This window comes from Mustela nigripes, chromosome 16, assembly GCF_022355385.1.
Source record: "Mustela nigripes isolate SB6536 chromosome 16, MUSNIG.SB6536, whole genome shotgun sequence".
In the NCBI taxonomy this organism is placed as follows: Eukaryota; Metazoa; Chordata; class Mammalia; order Carnivora; family Mustelidae; genus Mustela; species Mustela nigripes.
Genome location: NC_081572.1, coordinates 52,645,808 through 52,664,808, shown reverse-complemented (window position 1 = coordinate 52,664,808; position 19,001 = coordinate 52,645,808). Strand labels below are relative to the sequence as shown.

General features: G+C 44.3%; 1 protein-coding gene across 1 annotated transcript in view; it reads left to right on the top strand.

The window, feature by feature from the left end:
• Positions 1-1,708: 1,708 nt before the first annotated feature.
• The window catches only part of LOC132004557 (protoheme IX farnesyltransferase, mitochondrial), a 130,852-nt gene continuing 113,559 nt past the window's right edge, over positions 1,709-19,001 (top strand). Inside the window, exons 1-3 of the mRNA XM_059381101.1 lie at positions 1,709-1,846; positions 6,314-6,447; positions 8,553-8,874. Coding sequence (XP_059237084.1) covers positions 1,804-1,846; positions 6,314-6,447; positions 8,553-8,874 — 499 coding nt within the window. The 5' untranslated portion in view covers positions 1,709-1,803. The remainder of the gene's footprint in view (positions 1,847-6,313; positions 6,448-8,552; positions 8,875-19,001) is intronic.

The following is a 19,001-nucleotide window of genomic DNA, read 5'->3' as shown; positions in this document are numbered from 1 at the left end:
TTCTGATTTAATTGGTCTGTAGGTGGCTTTGGCATCTGTAATTCTGGAAGCCCTCTGGGTGATTCTGACAGACAGCTAAGGTTGAAATACCGTGTTTTATGTATCACAAAGGCTGTGACGCTTCAGGGGGCTCAAGTGAATAAGGCTGTAGGGTATGGTGGAAAGAACAGGTATCCGGGGTTCTGGTCTTGGTTCTGGAACTCGGTAGCTAGGAGGCTGGGCGGATCACAGAAAACTCTTGAGCTTCAACCTGTTAATTCATAAAGACTTGCCATGCATATGAACATCAAATGTTTATAAAGGCCCACGATAAAGTATCAGGAGTTTGAAAACGTTCAACACGGTATTTAATGCCATTTTTCTCTTCACGGAGTGCTCTTTTCCACTTCTGCAGGTAAAACCTACTGTCCTCCAACTGAGTAGAGTTCAGATCTTTGAGACCTTGCCTCCCTGACCCAATCAGAACTGTTATCTCATCTGTATTTCTGCAGTACTTTTACATGACCCCATCATGCTGACTGTATTAACCGAACCTCTCCCAGCCCCCACTCCCCTACTGGGAGCTCCCACAGATCCCGGGCCTCTTACTATCCAGAGTCTAGCAATGTTAGCTAAGAAGAACCAAAACGGCTATCACCTTATCCATGAAGACAGAATCGCGCATATAGAATGCAATTCCCTGGGGCGCCTGGGTGGCTCAGTGGGTTAAAGCCTCTGTCTTAGGCTCAGGTCATGATCCCAGGGTTCTGGGATCAAGCCCCGCATCCGGCTCTCTGCTCAGCAGGGAGCCTGCTTCCCTTCCCCTCTCTCTGCCTGCCTCTCTGCCTACTTGTGATTACGATCTGTCAAATAAATAAAATCTTAAAAAAAAAAAAAGAATGCAATTCCCCATTTTTCTCCTCTTTTCCTTTTTTCTTCAGTGTCCTTTCACCTGTGCAACTCCTACCTTTAAAAAAAAAAAAAAAAAGAGGAAATAAAGGCTTCTGAGATCTGCTCTCGTGGTCACAACGCTAATGATCGTTTATTAGAGCCTATACATAGCAGGTGCCCGGCTACCATTAGAAAGACATTATTTAATTCTCCCCACCCATCTTCTAAAACAGATGTTATCACCCCCGTGGTACAGCTAGATAATGAAGTTCGGGGGGGGGGGGGGCTTACGGAATTTGCTCAAACAGGTCCCAAGGCCAGAGGTGAAGGGAGGACTCTCTCACCAGACCCCGAAGCCGACCTCCACACGCACCTGCTACATCCTGAGATACTCTTGATGATTCCACACCCCGGGGAGGGGGCTCGGGGACAAGAAACCCCGAGTCTACCGGTCCTCCCACTTGACAGCCAACAGAGTAAAACTGCCACTGATCAGACTGGAGGGAGGAGGCAGAGTCCCAAGACCCGCTTTCTCTCGACGATCCCGTGTGCAAGAAGCATCCCAAACGTGACTTGAAATGGCAGCGCGCGGGGACCGCAGTCCAGCCCTGCCCCGAAAACCTCTGGGAACCGAGGCGCGGCCGACGTCCGCGCGCGCGGCCTCTTTTCCGGGAGACTTGGCCACACCGTGCTCTTCGCGATTCTCGAGGGAACCTCAGGCCTCCGACCTCCAGCCCGGCACTCTCCCGCCCGCCCAGGACCGAACAACGCCAGCCGCAGCCCTTTCCTTCCGCGTCTCGCCCTCCGGAAGTGACGTACAGGAAGCGGCCCCGTTCCCACGGGGGGGGCGGGGAAGGAAGATGGCGGCCCCCAGCAGCCGGTGAGGAGAGAGGAGGACACGGGCTTCCCGGGGAGCGGCCGGACTGTTCCGTTATGGCCGCATCCCCGCACACTCTTTCCTCACGCCTCCTGACAGGTACGGCACCCGTCCTTGGGCACGACTTTGGGAAAATTCTCATCCTGTGGCCACGTGCAACGCCGTGGTTCCGGCTGGCTGCAACCTTGGGAGCCCTTGACGAGGTCGGCTGGGCTCCGGTGGGGGGGAAGTGACCTCTGGAGCAGCCTGAAGTGAAGACACTGTGGCGCTAGGGACTAGTCTTGCACTGTGGTCCCGGTGGTCCTCACCGCCTCCGTCCCCTTCCCCCGGAGGGGTGGTGTCCGGGGCTGCTTTCGGTTTTCCGAGTGGAGGCTGGTGGAGAGGATGGAATAGAACCTCGGGGTGCCCACGAGTCTCTTGGTTTGTCAGAGTCTCAGTTCCTCGTTACAGGTATAAGTTACTTGTACGCTCCCTTGTAAGGACTGGCGAGCGCTTTGCCCTCACTCAGAAGCCTTGTTCCAATACAGCGGGGTTGTGCTGACAAGGATGATGTTGTCACGATAAAGATAAAATGATACAGAGATGACAACTGTAGATAGTGGGCTATAGTTACCCTCTCAGACTTTTGGGTTTCTACCATGAGCGTGGGCCCTGGTACCATCCTCGCACTTGAAGGACCTGTAACGACCACATGTTCAGTATGGTAGGTGCTGCCGTGACTTGGTCTCAGCTGAAGTGGCACCTTTTCAGAGATGCTTACCCTGACCACCCTATTTAAGGTAGAACCCCTCTTTACTCACATCACTCTTATTTCTTTTCCCATGGTTAGCATAGTCTGTGATTTTTTTTTTTTTTTAAAGATTTTATTTCTTAGAGCATGATGGAGTGGGGAGGGAGCAGAGGGAGAGAGAGAAGCAGGCTCCCTGCTGAGCAGGGATTTCCCCAAGTGGGGCTCCATCCCAGGACCCCAGAACTCATGACCCGAGCTACCTAGGTGCCATTGTAATTGTTTATTTATATATAGGTTTATTATGTGTTTCTCCCAACTAGAATGTAAAACCCTGTGAAGGTTAGGGTCAGTTCCTCTCGGGCTGGTCTCTGTGCCCCCACGGCCCAAAACAGTACCTGGTTTATACTGTGGACTCTCAGTCATTGTCCATTAATCGTATTTGTCCATTCATTAGAGTGATTAATTAAAGAAATGTTAAAGAGGAGGTTAGGGATTGTTTTTATGTTAGTAAAGTAGTTTTTATGATAAGTGGCTGTGTGAGGAATGTGTTGCTTCTGGTTTGTGTTGGACATGGGTAGGAGATGCCAGGGACTCCTCTTTGGTCAAATCCCGTTTTTTTCTTTCTTTTTTTTTTTTTTTAAGATTTTATTTATTTATTTGACAGGCAGAGATCACAAATAGGCAGAGAGACAGGGAGAGAGAGAAGGAGGAAGCAGGCTCCCTGCTAGGCAGAGAGCCCAATGCGGGGCTCAATCCCAGGACCCTGAGATCATGACCTAAGCCGAAAGCAGAGGATTTAACCCACTGAGCCATGAAGGCACCCCTCAAATCTGGGTTTTAGGCCTCACCTACCACACGCTGTTGGCAGCACAGAGCACTGTTGATCACAGTGACTCTGAAACTCCTTTCTTCCTTTTCTCTTATCATGTTGTTATTTTATGGGCCTGTTTTGGCTGTGTAATCTCAGGCCGTATCATTTGTGTTTTCTGGAATTGAGTTTACTCATCTATAAAATGAGGCAGTTGAACAAGATGATCTCAAAGGTCCTTTCTGGTTCAAAAAGAGGGGAGGAGAATGGGAAGCGGGAGGGAGTAGAGATGAAACAAGAATGGCCATGGTTTTAATAATTGTTGAAGCTGGGTCTGAAATTTTTCATAATGAAAAGTTTTTTTTTAAAAAAAAAAGGTCTGTGGTTCATTTTTCTGTCATCCCTGACTGTGAGTGTGCTTTGATCATGACCCTAGGCGCTGATTCTCAGAGAGCTCATCCTTGCTTAGCGCTTGAATTGTTACCTCTATTGGGAGGTTTTCCGGTGTGCATTCCTCTGCCTTTCAGTCCTGTACTTGTAGCTTCTTAGAAGAATAGTCTCACTTCACTGCTCAGAGTTCCCCAGTTCTAGTAAGTTGGCTGTACATGGTTTGGTGCTGCATCATTCTTTTTCAATGCTGGTACGAAGCTTCCTGAAACCATGAACACAGCTTCCCAAAAAATCTGCTAGTAAGTGGCCTGTACAAACTGCTAGGATCCACTTGAAATATCATTACAGGAATCTGATATGGAAGCACCATGGCGGGAAGGGGTGGCAGAAAGGCAACATGTGACTGTATCAGGTATCTAGCGGTTGTGCTGCTTTTGCTTCTAAAAATTCAAAGTATGTTATCGCCATTAAGAGAAATTCAGGATCTACCGTTACATGTCTGTGCACCACATTTACAAAGCTCTACCATTGTGACTCAGTGTGGTGTTGAATGGTAGATATGGTCACGTTTCCAGATTTTTAATGTTAGCTCTTAAGCTCTGGGTATCTTCAAACCTACATTTGTTTACACAGAGCTGAAATGTCTTTCATATCTAAGCACTGATTCATGGAAATGGAACATGTTTTGACTGAATGAAGTGTTTTCATCATTTAAAAGTGCAGTTTCCAGCTGTTTTTTTTTTTTTTTTCCTTAACTACTATTCTCTAAAATCTCATTTTGACCCACTTAACCTTGAGAGTTATTTTCCAATGTGGTTCTGCCCTCCCAGCAACTTGTATTTCTCATTGGACCAAATGACCTTGGAACTGGTTTTGAAATTAAGGCCCAAATAATAAAACTTTGATGTTTCTTGATATAATCTCTTATCTATATATTTTTATTTTATTTATTTGAGAGAAAAAGAGAGTACACGCATGCACATGAGCAGGGGAAGGGGCAGAAAGAGAGAGAGAGGGAGAAGCCAGTCCCCCACTGGGTAGGTAGCCTGAAGGATTTGGGGGGGCTCGATCCCAGGACCCCGGGATCATGATCTGAGCCAAAGGTAGATCCTTAACCAACTGAGCTACCCAGCCACCCCCCCCACATGATCTTGTATTATTAAAATCCTGTCTTCCCAAAGAATAATGTCAAGACAAAAGAAGAAAATTGTACACTGTCAAACAAAGCAAGCAAACCCTTGGATATCAATTTATTTGAAAGGAAATTTCAGAGGACTGATTTCAGTGCTGTTATTCCTACCTGTATGCATGTACAGGCAATGCATATTCATATATATGGAAAATAAGCATTTCCCAATTAACTGAAGTTGGAGAGTATGACTCCAGTGAGGAAGTGAGTTTCCTCCAGTCTAAGATAATCGCCATGTATCCAGAGGGGCAGTGATCCTTCCGAGTAAATTATGTAGAAAATCCAGTCATCAAACATGATCTCACTGCTGTAGAGAAAGTGCTCTGCCAGCTGTTGTAGCAGAGGTGAGGAAAGGAGAATCCCTGCCATCAAGTACCCAAAACTATGGTGATGGAAACAGTTGACAAGAAGAAGTGCCATAAAAAAGGGAGAGTGGTTGAAAAGAGACTTCGGAAATTTAACAGGCAGAGAGTGGAGGCAAGGCACAGCCAGAGAAGCATCAACAAAGACAAACAAATTGTGAAATGTGTGGTGTGCTGAGTGGAGAGTGATAGTTATAGGTACATAGTTATACTATGTATATGACTATGTACATAGTTGTACATAGGTACATAGTTACAGGTACATGTGTGGGTGAGTAATGTCTATCCTGGGTTTCTCACAGAAGACCCACCAATCACAACCCGTCCTTCTGGAGGTACTGGGAGAACAGTCGGAAGCAGGCATGATGACCCAGGAAATGAGTCAAAGCTTAGAAATTACCCCCATAATTGCATTTCCCTGGGGACAGTATGCAGTGGGACATGATTGTCTTAAAGTGGCTAGACACAGCAAGAGGAGAGGCATGAAGGTGGCGGAGAACGAGAAAGACTTTGGGTCATGGAAGCCACGGGACCATCACCTACATGGCCTGACACAGAAACATTGGGTTGTCACATTTGAGAGGTTTGGTTTGATTAAAAGCCAGATTCAGCTCTATAGGCTTCTTCCTGCCTAGATTGATAGACCCAAACTTCACTGAGGATGCTTTACCCTCCCTTTTGGTTAGTTGTCTTACCCAGCATGGCCCCAGCATTCATCTGAAATGTATTTTCCAGTTTACTGTCACTTACTGAGAAAACCTATGTTTCTCATTTTCCACTATCTTTGGAAGTGATTGAACTGATTGTTTTATATTTTTCTCAAAAAGATCTACAGTGTGGTCATCTCAGCATTTCATATAATAAAAGCATAATGATCCCAAAATGAAAAATTGCCCCATCCCTGCAGAAGAATTCCTCTTAGTGAATTGAGCTGATACGTGGTGGTGATTTCATGAATCCGATCAGAGGTCTGACCCATCGCACATGCTTACAGTGGTGGCTGGCTTTGCTCCTGGGTAGGCGCAGTCAGCATTTGGTGAGAAGCACTAAGCCTATGAACCTTGTCTTCCCCTTCTTTCTATTACAGGTCGGGTAGGAGGATGTGTCCGGTATCTAGAGAGAAGAGTGATGCAGGAATCCCCTCACACATTCGTGCATCTTTTCAGGAGCGTCAGTAAGCAGTGGATTACATTTCAGCACTTGACCTTCCTCAGGCGCATGGTATGTTCGGAAGACCATCGCCTCTCTGCCGCTGTCTGCCTTTCCTTTCCTTGTGTGAGGGAATTTGAAAAATTCCTGTGAAAAGAAGAGTTGTAAGAAGTACCGCTTGGAAAAGACTTTTATTTCGTGTCCTCTTGAGTTTATCCAAAACTTTAATTCCTTGTTTTGATTATCCTTAACTGAAACCAGAGTCGTCCTGGCATTTGAGGTTAAAAGTATGATCTTGAACTTACTGATTAAGTTTGGAGAAAGATTGAAAACTTCTGGCATATTTCACCTAGGAGAAAATTAGGAAAAGCTGAACCATTATCATACATCTCTTTAAATTCTTTAAAGTTCTGTGAATATATCAATGATACAGAAATAATTTAACAGGTTGACCTTCCTGTTTTCCTACATCAGCAGTGCATCTGAAAGTCTTTTAAATGCATGCACCTCTGAGTAGACTCAAGCAAATTGAGATTTTAGAATTTGCTAGGTATTTTATAGTGGGCATTACTCCTATGTCCTAGGCCTTTAGGTTGGCTTCATGATCCTGTGGGTGACGTGGTAGCTTATTCTTAATTACCAGTGAGGATATTTGCCATTAAATAGAAAAGTATAGAATGGAGAAATATTAACTAAAAACTCAAAATTGATGCAAGCATGAACAATTAGCAAGTTCATAATCTCAAATCTGATTTGATGCTTCTCTTTTTTAACTTAGAATGCCTACTCTAATGTAAAAAATATAAAATTAACTTAAAATCTTAATGAAGCTCATCATTTTTTTTAAGATTTTATTTATTTATTTGACAGAGATCACAAGTAGGCAGAGAGGGAGGCAGAGAGAAAGCAAGGGAAGCAGGCTCCCCACTGAGCAAAGAGCCCGATGTGGGGCTCGATCCCAGGACCCTGGGATCATGACTGGAGCTGAAGGTAGAGGCTTTCACCCACTGAGCCACCCAGGTACCCCTGAAGCTCATTATTTTGGTAAGGGATTTACATTTCCAGGAAATGTTCAGATTTCTTAAGTTGGGGATCAAGGATAGTTAGTATTTAGAAGAGAAACTCAAGGATGTATAATGCCTTTCTTATGTACACAGAATTCTGGGCTCCTTCATGAGTTCTTAATTCCTTTCTAGGACTAGTGCATATAATTTCAAGTCTTTGTGATATAACAAAAAAGTCTCTTAAGTGGTTATCAGAGTAGGTGGCTCCAAGAACCAGGGCCACTTACAACTAACTGGTTGTTGACTCTTTTTTTTTTTTGACAGAGATCACAGAGTAGGCGGCGAGGCAGGCAGAGAGAGAGAGAGAGGAGGAAGAAGCAGGCTCCCCGCTGAGCAGAGAGCCCCATGTGGGGCTCGATCCTAGGACCCTGGGATCATGACCTGAGCTGAAGGCAGAGACTTTAACCCACTGAGCCACCTAGGCTCCCCTGGTTGTTGACTCTGTTGCTTTATTTCTGAGCCTTGGTTTTCTCTTCTATAAGTTAAAGAAGGAGATACTGATAATGATCCGGCTTCCTAAATAGACTTTTTAAGAAGCACAGATAAGATATATACTTTATAGACTATGAAGACCTATATTATGTAAAACTACACAGTGCCTCACTAGGTTAGTTACTAGGTTAGGTTACTGCTGCTTGCTGGCAAACCATAGAGGCTGTCAGATGGTAAAGCTCTCGTTCTTTCCACAGACACAGTGCTTTCCCGTCCCTGAGCCCTAAAGTGTTCTCTGCTGCCGTGCCCATCTCTGCACTGTTTGCCTAGAAGTGTGGAAAGTCACCAGGTTGACTTGGGAGAACTTCCTTTTTTTCCCACTGTATTTTGTACCTTTTTAGGGATCGTGTTGGAGGGAATACGAAATTTATTTTTCTTTCAAAGAACTTATATGTCCAGGATTTTCTAAACCATAGAATTAAGAACCATCTTAGGTTCACTGTACCTCTTAGCGTAGTTGTTTCCATTTAACAAACACTCAAATATTTGTTAATTCAGCACGTATTTACAAAGGTATAGGGGATCCACTATTGTAACAGACTGATGGGAGGTGTAGCTCAACAACGATATAAGAGCATTTGGGGCCTTGGGTTTATAGTAACACGTACTTTCCTTATTTAGTATGTCACACAACTGAACAGAAGCCTCAACCAGCAAGTAAAACGGAAGCCAGAACCTGTGGCATCTCCTTTCCTTGAGAAAACACCTTTGGCTCAGGCCAAAGCAGAAATCTGTGAAATGAGACCTCTTCCGCCCCCCAGCCTACCTTTATCCAGAAAGTCAGGTGAAAAAGAATTGCTCGAACTGGAATCGGCCTCCATAGTTGAAGGCTCGCTAGATGTGGAGACAGAGACAAAGGATGAAAAGCACTGGAAAGAGATGAAGTTGCATCTGGACGATTTGCCGGGAATTTTGGCGCGGCTGTCCAAAATCAAACTCACAGGTACCTTGTTTTTCTGCAGCAGTCAGGTTCTTACTCGAAACTTTATTTTTAGTTAAACGAAATGCTGATTTTATTACTGCACCAAAAGGAATATCTTGAGACTACCCGTCTTCTATTAGTATTTTTTAATTTCTCTTTGATTTACTTGGGATTCAAAATCAGCTTTTCCAAATTCTGTTTACACAGAACTGTAAATAGTTTTGAAGTAAACACATTGTACTAAAACTAGTTTTTTTTATTTGCAGTTAAAGTAGAATGCCTATCCTGCTTATTTTCTTGTCTTTTGTGTCCTTATGCCTACTCTCCTTTAAAGATGACAGTGGGGTAATGAGTTGTGTTTTGAGTTCTAAAAACAAAAAGGCCTGCACGCCTGTGGCCACGGGGACTCTGAGCACTCTGCTGGGTTTTGCTTCTCATAGGGCCTCTGGGATGGTCCCAGGCATGCTGAGACTAGAGTGTATCTCTGGAATCAGATTATGTGGCCTCAGGTCAGTGAACTGTACCAAATTTTACTGTACGCATTAGGTATTAAGCCGTAACAATGTCAATCGGTTGTCTTTGCATCTGTGAGTCAGGCAAAGCTTTATGGTCATCAGCCTGTCTCAGAGCTAAACTTAGAAGTAGCTTATTCTGGGCTAACTGTGTTCACAAGGTACGTCCTGGGACATTTTGCAGCTTGAGGACCCCGCCTCTCTTTCTTGTTGGACGAGAATAGGGAGAAGAAATACAGAGGGGGAATAAAAAGCTAAACCAGGTACTCTTTGAGGAAAGAAGTGGAAAGCAGTGTCACTGAGTCAACATGGCGAAATGAACAGATGGGACAGAGAGGCTTTGGAGAGTAGAGAAGACCAGGGAAAGAGTGGTGTGTGTGTGTTTTTCCAGACAGTTGAATCTTGAGGTATATCAGGTAACTTCTTTCCTCAGGGACCAAAGCCACTTAAAATTTTTTTTTTTTTTTTTTTTTTTTTTGTGGGAGTCGGGGATGGAAAACGGGCATAGAAAGTTTGCCAGATAGAAGAACATAGTAAGACTTACCTTGTGTAACTCCAGAACAGTAAGGCTAATTCCAGGTGCCATCCTTGAAAACAGGCCTCCGTGCTTTATGGCAGCCGAGGAAGGAATCACCACCTTTCAATGAAAAGTTATCTTTTGTCATTTATACAAATGGCGTGTGATGTTGCTGCCATGGTAAGAATGACTACAGATGTCGTCATCGTAAGGATGTCACCCAAAAAATGAGTCCCCTCAGTCTGAAGGCAGCAGAAGTGATCTACATCGACAGCAGGAGCCTCTTGCTTCGTGTGCACATCATGGAACGTGTGCTCAGGTCCGCATCCCGCTCTTGCTCCGCAGATGGCTTCTCCCTCACCGCCCCATTCCTGGCGGTGATACCAGCCTTCTTTGCTTCTCCCAGATGTGAGAGACCTTAGCCTCATTCTTTATTCTTGGCTCTCCAGTCTCCCTTCATCTCTAGTCCTACATCCCGCTGTTAGCATTGGTGTCCCTTGTAACGCCCGTGAGATGACTCATCCCCGTTACTGAAGCTGCCGTCCTAGCTCAGGTCCAAAACATAGGCGACCTCTGGTTACTGCAGCCGGTTGTCTCCAACTCTCTCCTGCTGGACCAACTTCCCTAAAACATTGCTTTCACATATTCCTTACCTACTCAAGAGTCTGCTGTCCTTTTGTTTTGCTTCCTGACACAACTCTACCTGGCTTTAGAGAAAAGCTGTGATCTGGAATGATCAAACTCTTCCCCATAAACAGACTCCTCCTCCCACCCCAACCTTGTCAGTTAGGCTAGGCCTTCCACCCACCATACCCATTCCTCCTGCCACCATGGGAGACCGGTCTGCCCCTCTTATATCCATTCACGGCTTCTCCGTTAAGCCTTCTCTTGTCTGCTCTTGGCCCGACTCTTCTTCTCAAAATTTGGAATCTGACTTTGAGGCCCGGCACACTTGAGTTCAGATCCTGGCTACGACATTTACTAGTCAAGCGAGCCCTTTGGGCATTTTCTCAGCCTTGTTGAGACAATTCTCTCACCTATAGAATAGGAACAATGATAAATCCTCGAAGCGTTAAATCACATAATGCGTTCAAAGTACCCAACAGCAGGCCTGACACAAGGAGCACCTCAAAGGTTAGTTTCCAAATAATTACAGGTAAACCGTATGCTTGTCTATGTAATGTATATTCCCTAAGTTGTTCAAGGTCAAAAATCTTGCCATCTCTGTGTTGAGTACTGAGGTCTCTGAGTCCAAGTGCTTCTCACTTGGAAGGACTTGCCGTTCCCTTGGGGAACGAGATTGTTTGGCTTGGGAGAGAGAAGGGAGGAGGGAGAAGGAAGACAAGAGATGGGAGACTGGCCGTGTTCAAGTAGCGACAGCTCCTGTGATTCAAAGGAGCAGTGCTGCTGATGTCCCGTCGGGAGCACAGAACAAGGAGATTGCATTTCAACAGCACGAAGGAGAGCTCACAGGAGAACGATTGGATGGGGGAAATGGGCTGCCATGTGAGGCCGTGATCCTTGTCCGTTGGAACCATCCAGGTAGAAGCTGATTATCTTTGAGGGAAGGGATCCCTGCGTTGTGTAGTGGGCGGAACTCGATGACACTAGGAGCCGGTCTCCCTTCAGTATTTGTTGTGTGTCCGCCTTGTACCTTTGTGCAAGATGCTGGTGATACGGAGACAGCAGGATTTCTATCCTCAAGAAGAGGCTGATCATGTGGTGGGGGGAGTTTTGTAGGCATACACATATATACGGGTAAAACAACTGCAGTCAGATGCCTCTGAGTTTCAAACCCAGAACTTCTAGTAACCTTCGTGACCTTGGGTCGTTAACCCTGAGTTCAGTAGTTTATCTGTAAGGTAGAGATAACAGTACTCCTGTAGCCTTATCTTAAGATTAAATGAGATAATGCCTATGAGACCTTCAGGTGCCCAGCACCTTGTAGTTGCTAAATTAGCTATTATTAACACTCTTACTCTTACTCTGACCATGCTTAGGGCAGTTGGTGTTCTGAGTGTTGTAGCAGCTGCGTAGTAGGGCAGAGTGGGGCCCCAGGGAAGGGAGTGTTGTTTCTGCCTGTGAAGGGGGTTGAGGTGAATGAGTGCTTACTAGGTACAGAAGGCAAGGATTGTATGTAAGCAGAGGGAGGAGGCTTTGGAAAGGCAAAGAAGCTGGATGCATCCTGGCATATTCTGGAAACTGTGGATACCAAGAGGAATGCAGCAGGACCTGCGTGTGAGACAGAGGAGACGGTCACTGGGAGTCTGAAAGTTCGGCAGGGCCATAGTTCCACACTGGCATGCATTTCATGCTCAGAAGCTTGGCTCTTATGCCCAAGCAGTGGGAATTTCTGGAAAGTTCTTTGGAGAAACACACAGTCACTTTGTGTTCTGTCTCATTTATTTATTTTTTTAATTTTAATTTTAATTTAATTTTAATTTTAATTACTACCCCAGTATTATGAACTTACGGCGATAAAAATTCAAATAATACAGAAGCATGTATCCAAAACTGAAAAAGTACCCTTTCCAGCCATTCTAGATAAAAACCCTGCTTGAAATGTAGCCTCTTCTACATGTATGTAAATAGAAAGATCTATAGCCATGGATATGGTTGTACATTTTAACAGAAATAGGATCATCACACACACACACACACAGAGTTTTGCAGTTTGCTACTTTCTCTTAGCAGCATAACTTCCAGTGAAAGTGTTTGCCACTGTGTACCCTTCCATTAAGTAGAACTGCCGTTTTTTTGCTTACCTCATCCTCTACCGCTAAACACGCAGGGTGTTTCCAGCATGTGGGAATCCGATTCCCTCTGTATCCGGTGCTTGTGCATAAGCCGTCTTTACCGGTTTTTGTTCTAGGGTAACGGAAAAAGATTTTTATGTCTCTTAGGTTTCATATTTTAAGTCATAATGGGATTTAGCATCTTTTTCTCTATCTTGATCATTTGTGTTTTCTCTTCTTTGTTTCTTATACTCTCAGTCATTTCTTACTTGTATTTTTTTGTGCTGTTTTGTGTTCTGTTTTATTTTTTCCCACTGAGATATTTAACTTTTATGTATTGGATAGATTTTTTTTTCTGCCCTGTGGTTATAAAAACATTCACTCATGTTTTTTCCTGGTACTTTTCTGTTTTTTTATCGTGTTCTCTAAGGTTTGGGGAGCATGTCGAATTGAGTTCCATGGAAGGAGTAGGATTGATTAAGAGATCTGTGATATTGGCTAATTGAGCAAGGGGTGCCTGTTCTTGTAAATAAAGCTTTATTGGAACACAGCCATTTCCACTTGTTCTGCACTGATGGCACACTGCTGATGTCACACATGGGCGGAGCTTAGTGACTTATAGAAGACTTATGGCCTGGAAAACCTGAAGCAGTTCCTACCTGGCCCTTTAGAAGGAGAGACCTGCTGAGCCCAGCTGTCGAGCATGGGCCAGTGAGAGGCAAGCATGATGACTAGCACACCAGTGGCAGTCAGCTGTGACCGGCTTGGGCTTCACTAAGGCTGTGGTGGGTCAGGAGGAGAGGGGAGAGAAGGGGACAGAGAGAGATTGAGGAAGTAGAATGAACAGACCTTACGGAGAGTTTGGGAGTGCTGGGGGAGTGCTGGGGGAGTGCTGGGGAGGCCTGAAATAAAAGGTTAGGACACAGAGCAGCAAAGAGTTTGGCTGCCACGAAGCAAGCACTCTCTAGTTCTCTGGGCCCCGTGCTCCTGATTGTCGCACACCTGAGCCAGTGCTCTCAGAGAGAGCACGGTGTAGTGACCTGTGGGCCAGAGTCCCTGCATTCAGATCCTGGCTCTTACTAGTTGAGTGACCTTGAGCAAGTTCCATAAAAAAAGAAAAAACCACAACCACCCTGTGTGCTATGGTTTACCCACCTGTAAACTAGAGCTAATGGTAGCTGCTTTAAACTACATATAAGTGATAGGTTAAGAGCTATACACTTATCTCTTATTTTTCCTTAAGGATTTTATTTATTTGTCAGAGACAGAGAGAGAGCGAGCGCACAGGCAGGCAGAGTGGCAGGCAGAGACAGAGGGAGAAGCAGGCTCCCTGCCAAGCAGGGAGCTTGATGTGGGACTCAATCCCAGGATGCTGGGATCATGACCTGAGCCACCCATACACTTGTCTGTTAAAAGATAAATTCATTCCCTAGGTGCTGTCACAGGCATTTTTTTAAAGGATTTTATTTATTCATTTGATAGAGATCATAAGTAGGCAGAGAAGCAGGCAGAGAGAGGAGGAAGCAGGCTCCCTGCTGAGCAGAGAGCCCGATGTTGGGGCTCCATCCCAGGACCCTGGGATCACGAACTGAGCTGAAGGCAGAGGCTTTGACCCACTGAGCCACCCAGGCGCCCCTGCCATAGGCATTTGAGTGTGAGATGATTAGCCTTGCTCTAGAAAACCTCCCAGCTTTCTTGTGTGGATCAGTGGTACTGGGAGGCTGAAGAGTGTGAACACCGATGGAAGAAACAGGTTTGACGCAGAGATGAGCTCAGTTTTGGTCTCATGGATTTTGAGCAGCTGCTGCATATCCTGGTGGAGAGGTTCAGTGGGCGGTTGGCCGTGGAGGACAGGAGCTCAGACAGGATATTGGGCTGCAAGATGTTGGGTCTTCAGCATGGCCCTCAGCCGTGAAGTGGAGGTGGCCAGCAAAATTGTCAGGGGCCGGTGTGTAGTGACCAGAACAGAAGACCAAGGTCGTTTGGGGGTGCATCCCCTTTTAAGGATTGGGTAGAGCATGTAACGGAGCCCGCGAGAAACTAACTGATCAGAGGAAGGGAAACAGGAAAGGGCTTAGTCACAGACACCAGAGGAGAAGACACAGTTCCTGAATGAAGTGATCAACACTTAAATGCTAGAGGTCTACTAAGATGGCTGGCCAGAAAGTATTTTATTTGGCCCTTAGGAAGTCAGTGTTGACTGACTGCTAAATCAGGAGATAATTGTTAGTGTTTCCTCTTCTTAAGAAGAGCCTTAAATGAGGTACTTGAAATGATTCATTTAGAAGAATTCCTTAAAGTTTATTTTCAGAATGCTCACTTCTTTGGGCACAGAACGAAAGTGTGGGAATTGGTTTAGGACCCATTTTTTTTGGCGGGAGGCCACACCTTTCTCTCCTTCACCCTGACTGTTGCTATCCTGCTTTTCCTTTCATGTACCTTACAGCGTTGTATATCAGAACAGGCATTCCGGATGCAGGGTTTGATGTATAAAACATGGAGACTGGAATCTAAAGCTGCAATTAAATTGCTCATTTAACAGTACGTCATGTGTCAGTGTGCACTGAGTCTTCGGTTCCCACACATCCGCATGCTAATGAGCATACACTGCACACGTGTTCACATGACGCTTCCTGGCCGCTGTCCCCAGGGATTCCGATCCCGTAGGTCTGGGACAGGACCCAGAGATCTGCATTTCTGACAAGCACGCCAGATGATCTGATGCAGGTGGTCCCAGGCCACCCTTCAAGCAAGTGAAGTAGGTGTTGGGCAGGAAGAGGGCCGGTCGCAGACCCGATGGTCTGGCTGGATGTGGGGAGCGCACACCCTGTGAGAGCCAGAGCAGCCCTCGCTACCGCTGGCAGCAGGGAAAGCCAGCTGGGCAGGATCTGGACCACACAAGACAAGGATGCAAAAGCAAGATGTACTGAGGAAAAGGGGAGCAGCAGCCTCCCCTGCAACCACAGAAGGAGAAGTCCCAGGGCAGTAAATTTCCCCTCGTATCATTTTATATATTCCATGCCCCAGGTTTCTGGATGAGCTAATTGAATTAAAGTAATTTCCTTCTGCTTATTCCATTTAAAGAGGCAGCACCCTTTGGGTGACCCCTACCCCCTTATTTGACCTTTTACCTCCCTATTTAGTTTATTACTTGAATTCACACATGTCTTGGAGTCAGCAGGATTTTTTTTTTTTTTTCTTAAAGAAAATCCCTGGTATCTATCAATTGATTTCTTTCAGACTCTTAACATCTTGGGCAATTCATTTATAGCTAATGATAGCCGGGGCAGAAATATCTGAGAGTCAGCGATCACTTTTATAGAACTAGTCTTTCTTTGCCTCCCTTTGTTTATAGCTGTAATATACCAACGATAATTAACCGTAGGATAAGTGAAGGGCCATACAGTGACCCTACTTCTGTTTCATTTGTAGGATAGCGGGGTAGTCACAGACAGATGCCTTGACATTCATGCCAGGATCTGAGCCAAATGTTTGCTGGTGCTATACCATTTAAGGTTTTTTTTTTCTATGAAAGGAAGTTAAGACTGAATTTATAAAGAAGCAGTAATGTCTCCCTTGAGTTTCTCTTGCCAACTGAGCTATTTACAATATGTTTTTGGAGTTTGTTGCAAGGACCACACCGGGTTGGAGAAATTTTATTTGGGTTAGGATCATAAGAGGCTTTGGTGACTCAACTGAGTTTATACTTAATATGGGCCAATAAAAAGCAGGGTTACCCCCCCCCATAACATCTGTGCTGAAAAGCTACAACATGCTTTCTGAGACCAGAACACGAAAATAGATTGTTTGTTAGAACCAATAGATTATGCTGTTGATGGGACTGATACAAACTACAGTCTATCAATGTATAGATTTTTTCCCCCAGAGCCTAGAATGCTTTTTATTAAAAGAAAAAAAAACCCACAAGAATAGAGGATACAGTTTTATTTTAGATTGCTTGTATATTAAAAGTCAAAGTCAGCTGGCTGCAGTCTTTGGCTCTCAGATACTATAAGGAATCTTTATATTGATTGAGTAGAATTATGATTTCCTGACTTTTCATTTATATTTTGAAATAATTGCCTTAATAATGATATGCTTATAAATGTTAAAATACTATCTTTATTGGTTACTTTTAGGAAACAAAATGGAAAATACAGATAAGCAAAAATGAAAAGAATGTTCAAAATAATAAGCATTTTGATGATTTTGGCATATTCTAGAATTTTTTTTTCCATCCATCCTGTTCATATGTGTTTGCTTCTTAAGCAAATGTAAGACCACAATGTAAATGCTTTTTGTAATTTTAGTGAGATATTATTCTGTGCATATGTTTTGTGTCAGTATATTTGCCCTGTTTTGGTTTTTTTTTTTTTTTAGGATTTTATTTACTTATTTGACAGACAAAGATCACCAGTAGGCAGAGAGACAGGCAGAGAGAGAGGAAGTAGGCTCCCCGATGAGCAGAGAGCCCAATGTGGGACTTAATTCCAGGACCCTGAGATCATGACCTGAGCTGAAGGCAGAGGCTTTAACCCACTGAGCCACCCAGCTGCCCCTAATTTTAAGTTTTGAAAGTAGTGTTTTATTTTCTTTTTTTTTTTTTTTAAGATTTTATTTATTTATTTGACAGGCAGAGATCACAAGTAGGCAGAGAGGCAGGCAGAGAGAGAGAGGAGGAAGCAGGCTCCCCACCGAGCAGAGAGTCCGATGCGGGGCTCGATCCCAGGACCCTGGGATCATGACCCGAGCTGAAGGCAGAGGCTTTAACCCACTGAGCCACCCAGGTGCCCCAAAAGTAGTGTTTTCTTATGAAGAAAACATGTAATATAAAAAGGTCCCCTTTGATCTGTGTAGGTAACTGTTTTGCACATGGTGTTTGAGCCTCTTCTGTGCACACCGTGCATCTCGGTAGAAACAGCACAGCCTCTGGACTGAGGCTGCCTGGGCTGCAGTCTCTGCTCTACCATTTATTGATTTTGTGATATGGACATGTATTTGTTCATTTCTGTAAGCCTCAGTTTCTTCATCTGTAAAATAGGATAATCCTGCCTCATGGGAGTGTTGTCAGGATTATGGGAGATAACACAAGTAAACAAGTACTCAGCCTAGCATACGGTAAAGGTTCAAGAAAGGTTCATCGTCTCTATGCTACATTATATATTATGTTAATGCGTACATAGTTTCTGATGTGTTTGTTTTATAAAAATAGGGTCATAAAACACATTTTGTTCAGTTATTTGGATTCTGCCCTAAATATTGTGTCACAGACAAGCTTCCTTATCCCTAAAGTTAAATCTTCCGCCTTTGTTTTCTTAAAGTTCCCTGTACTTCATAATGTGGATACATTAAATTTATTGAACCATTTCCTTTTTAATTGATATTTAGGTAGTCTGTGGCTTTTACTGCTAGTAATAATGATTTTTCATACCATGGTACATCTGTCCCTGTACACATTTATTTCTGAAAGAGCCTTAGACATGCGCTTTTGGTTTTTTTATTATTATTTTTTTAATATTTTATTTATTTATTTGACACAGAGAGAGTGAGACAGTGAGAGAGGGAACACAAGCATGGGGAAGCAGGCTCTCAGTTAAGCAGGGAGCCCGATGCGGGACTTGATCCCAGAACCCTGGGATCATGACCTGAGCTGAAGGCAGAGACTTAACCCACTGAGCCACCAGGTGCCCAGTATGCTTTTGGTTTTGTTTTGCTTTGCTTTTTTTTTATGCTTTTCGTTTTTAATGGGTAGATAGCATGCCGTTGGCATGGCCGTATCGTAATTTATTTACCACCTTTTCCCCTTAGATTGTTTTCGGTTTTTGTGATTACAAATGGTGCTGTGATATCCGTGACCATTTTCCTCCGGTAGGCGCCTGCAGGGGCCTTGCTCAATCAAAGGCTATGCAGACTCTGTAAGTTTTAATTTTTCCTGACAGATTTCTCTTGAGAAAAGCTCCCAGCAGTCTACGCTATTACCAGATTAACCATCTCTCCACAGCTTCACCAAAAATGCTAGATAATACTGCATATTTAGAAATAACTCTACCTTTGTATCTTTAGGGTAAATACCCAGTAGTGCAATTGCTGGGTCATAGGGTAGTTCTATTTTCAACATTTTGAGGAACCTCCATCTTATTTTCCAGAGAGGTTGCACCAGCTTGCATTCCCACCAACAGTGTAGGAGGATTTCCCTTTCTCCACATCCTCGCCAGCATCTGTCATTTCCTGACTTGTTGATTTTAGCCATTCTGACTGGTGTGAGGTGATATCTCATTGTGCTTTTGATTTGTATTTCCCTGATGCCGAGTGATATGGAGCACTTTTTCATGTGTCAGTTGGCCATCTGGATGTCTTCTTTGCAGACATTTCTGCAAAGAAGAC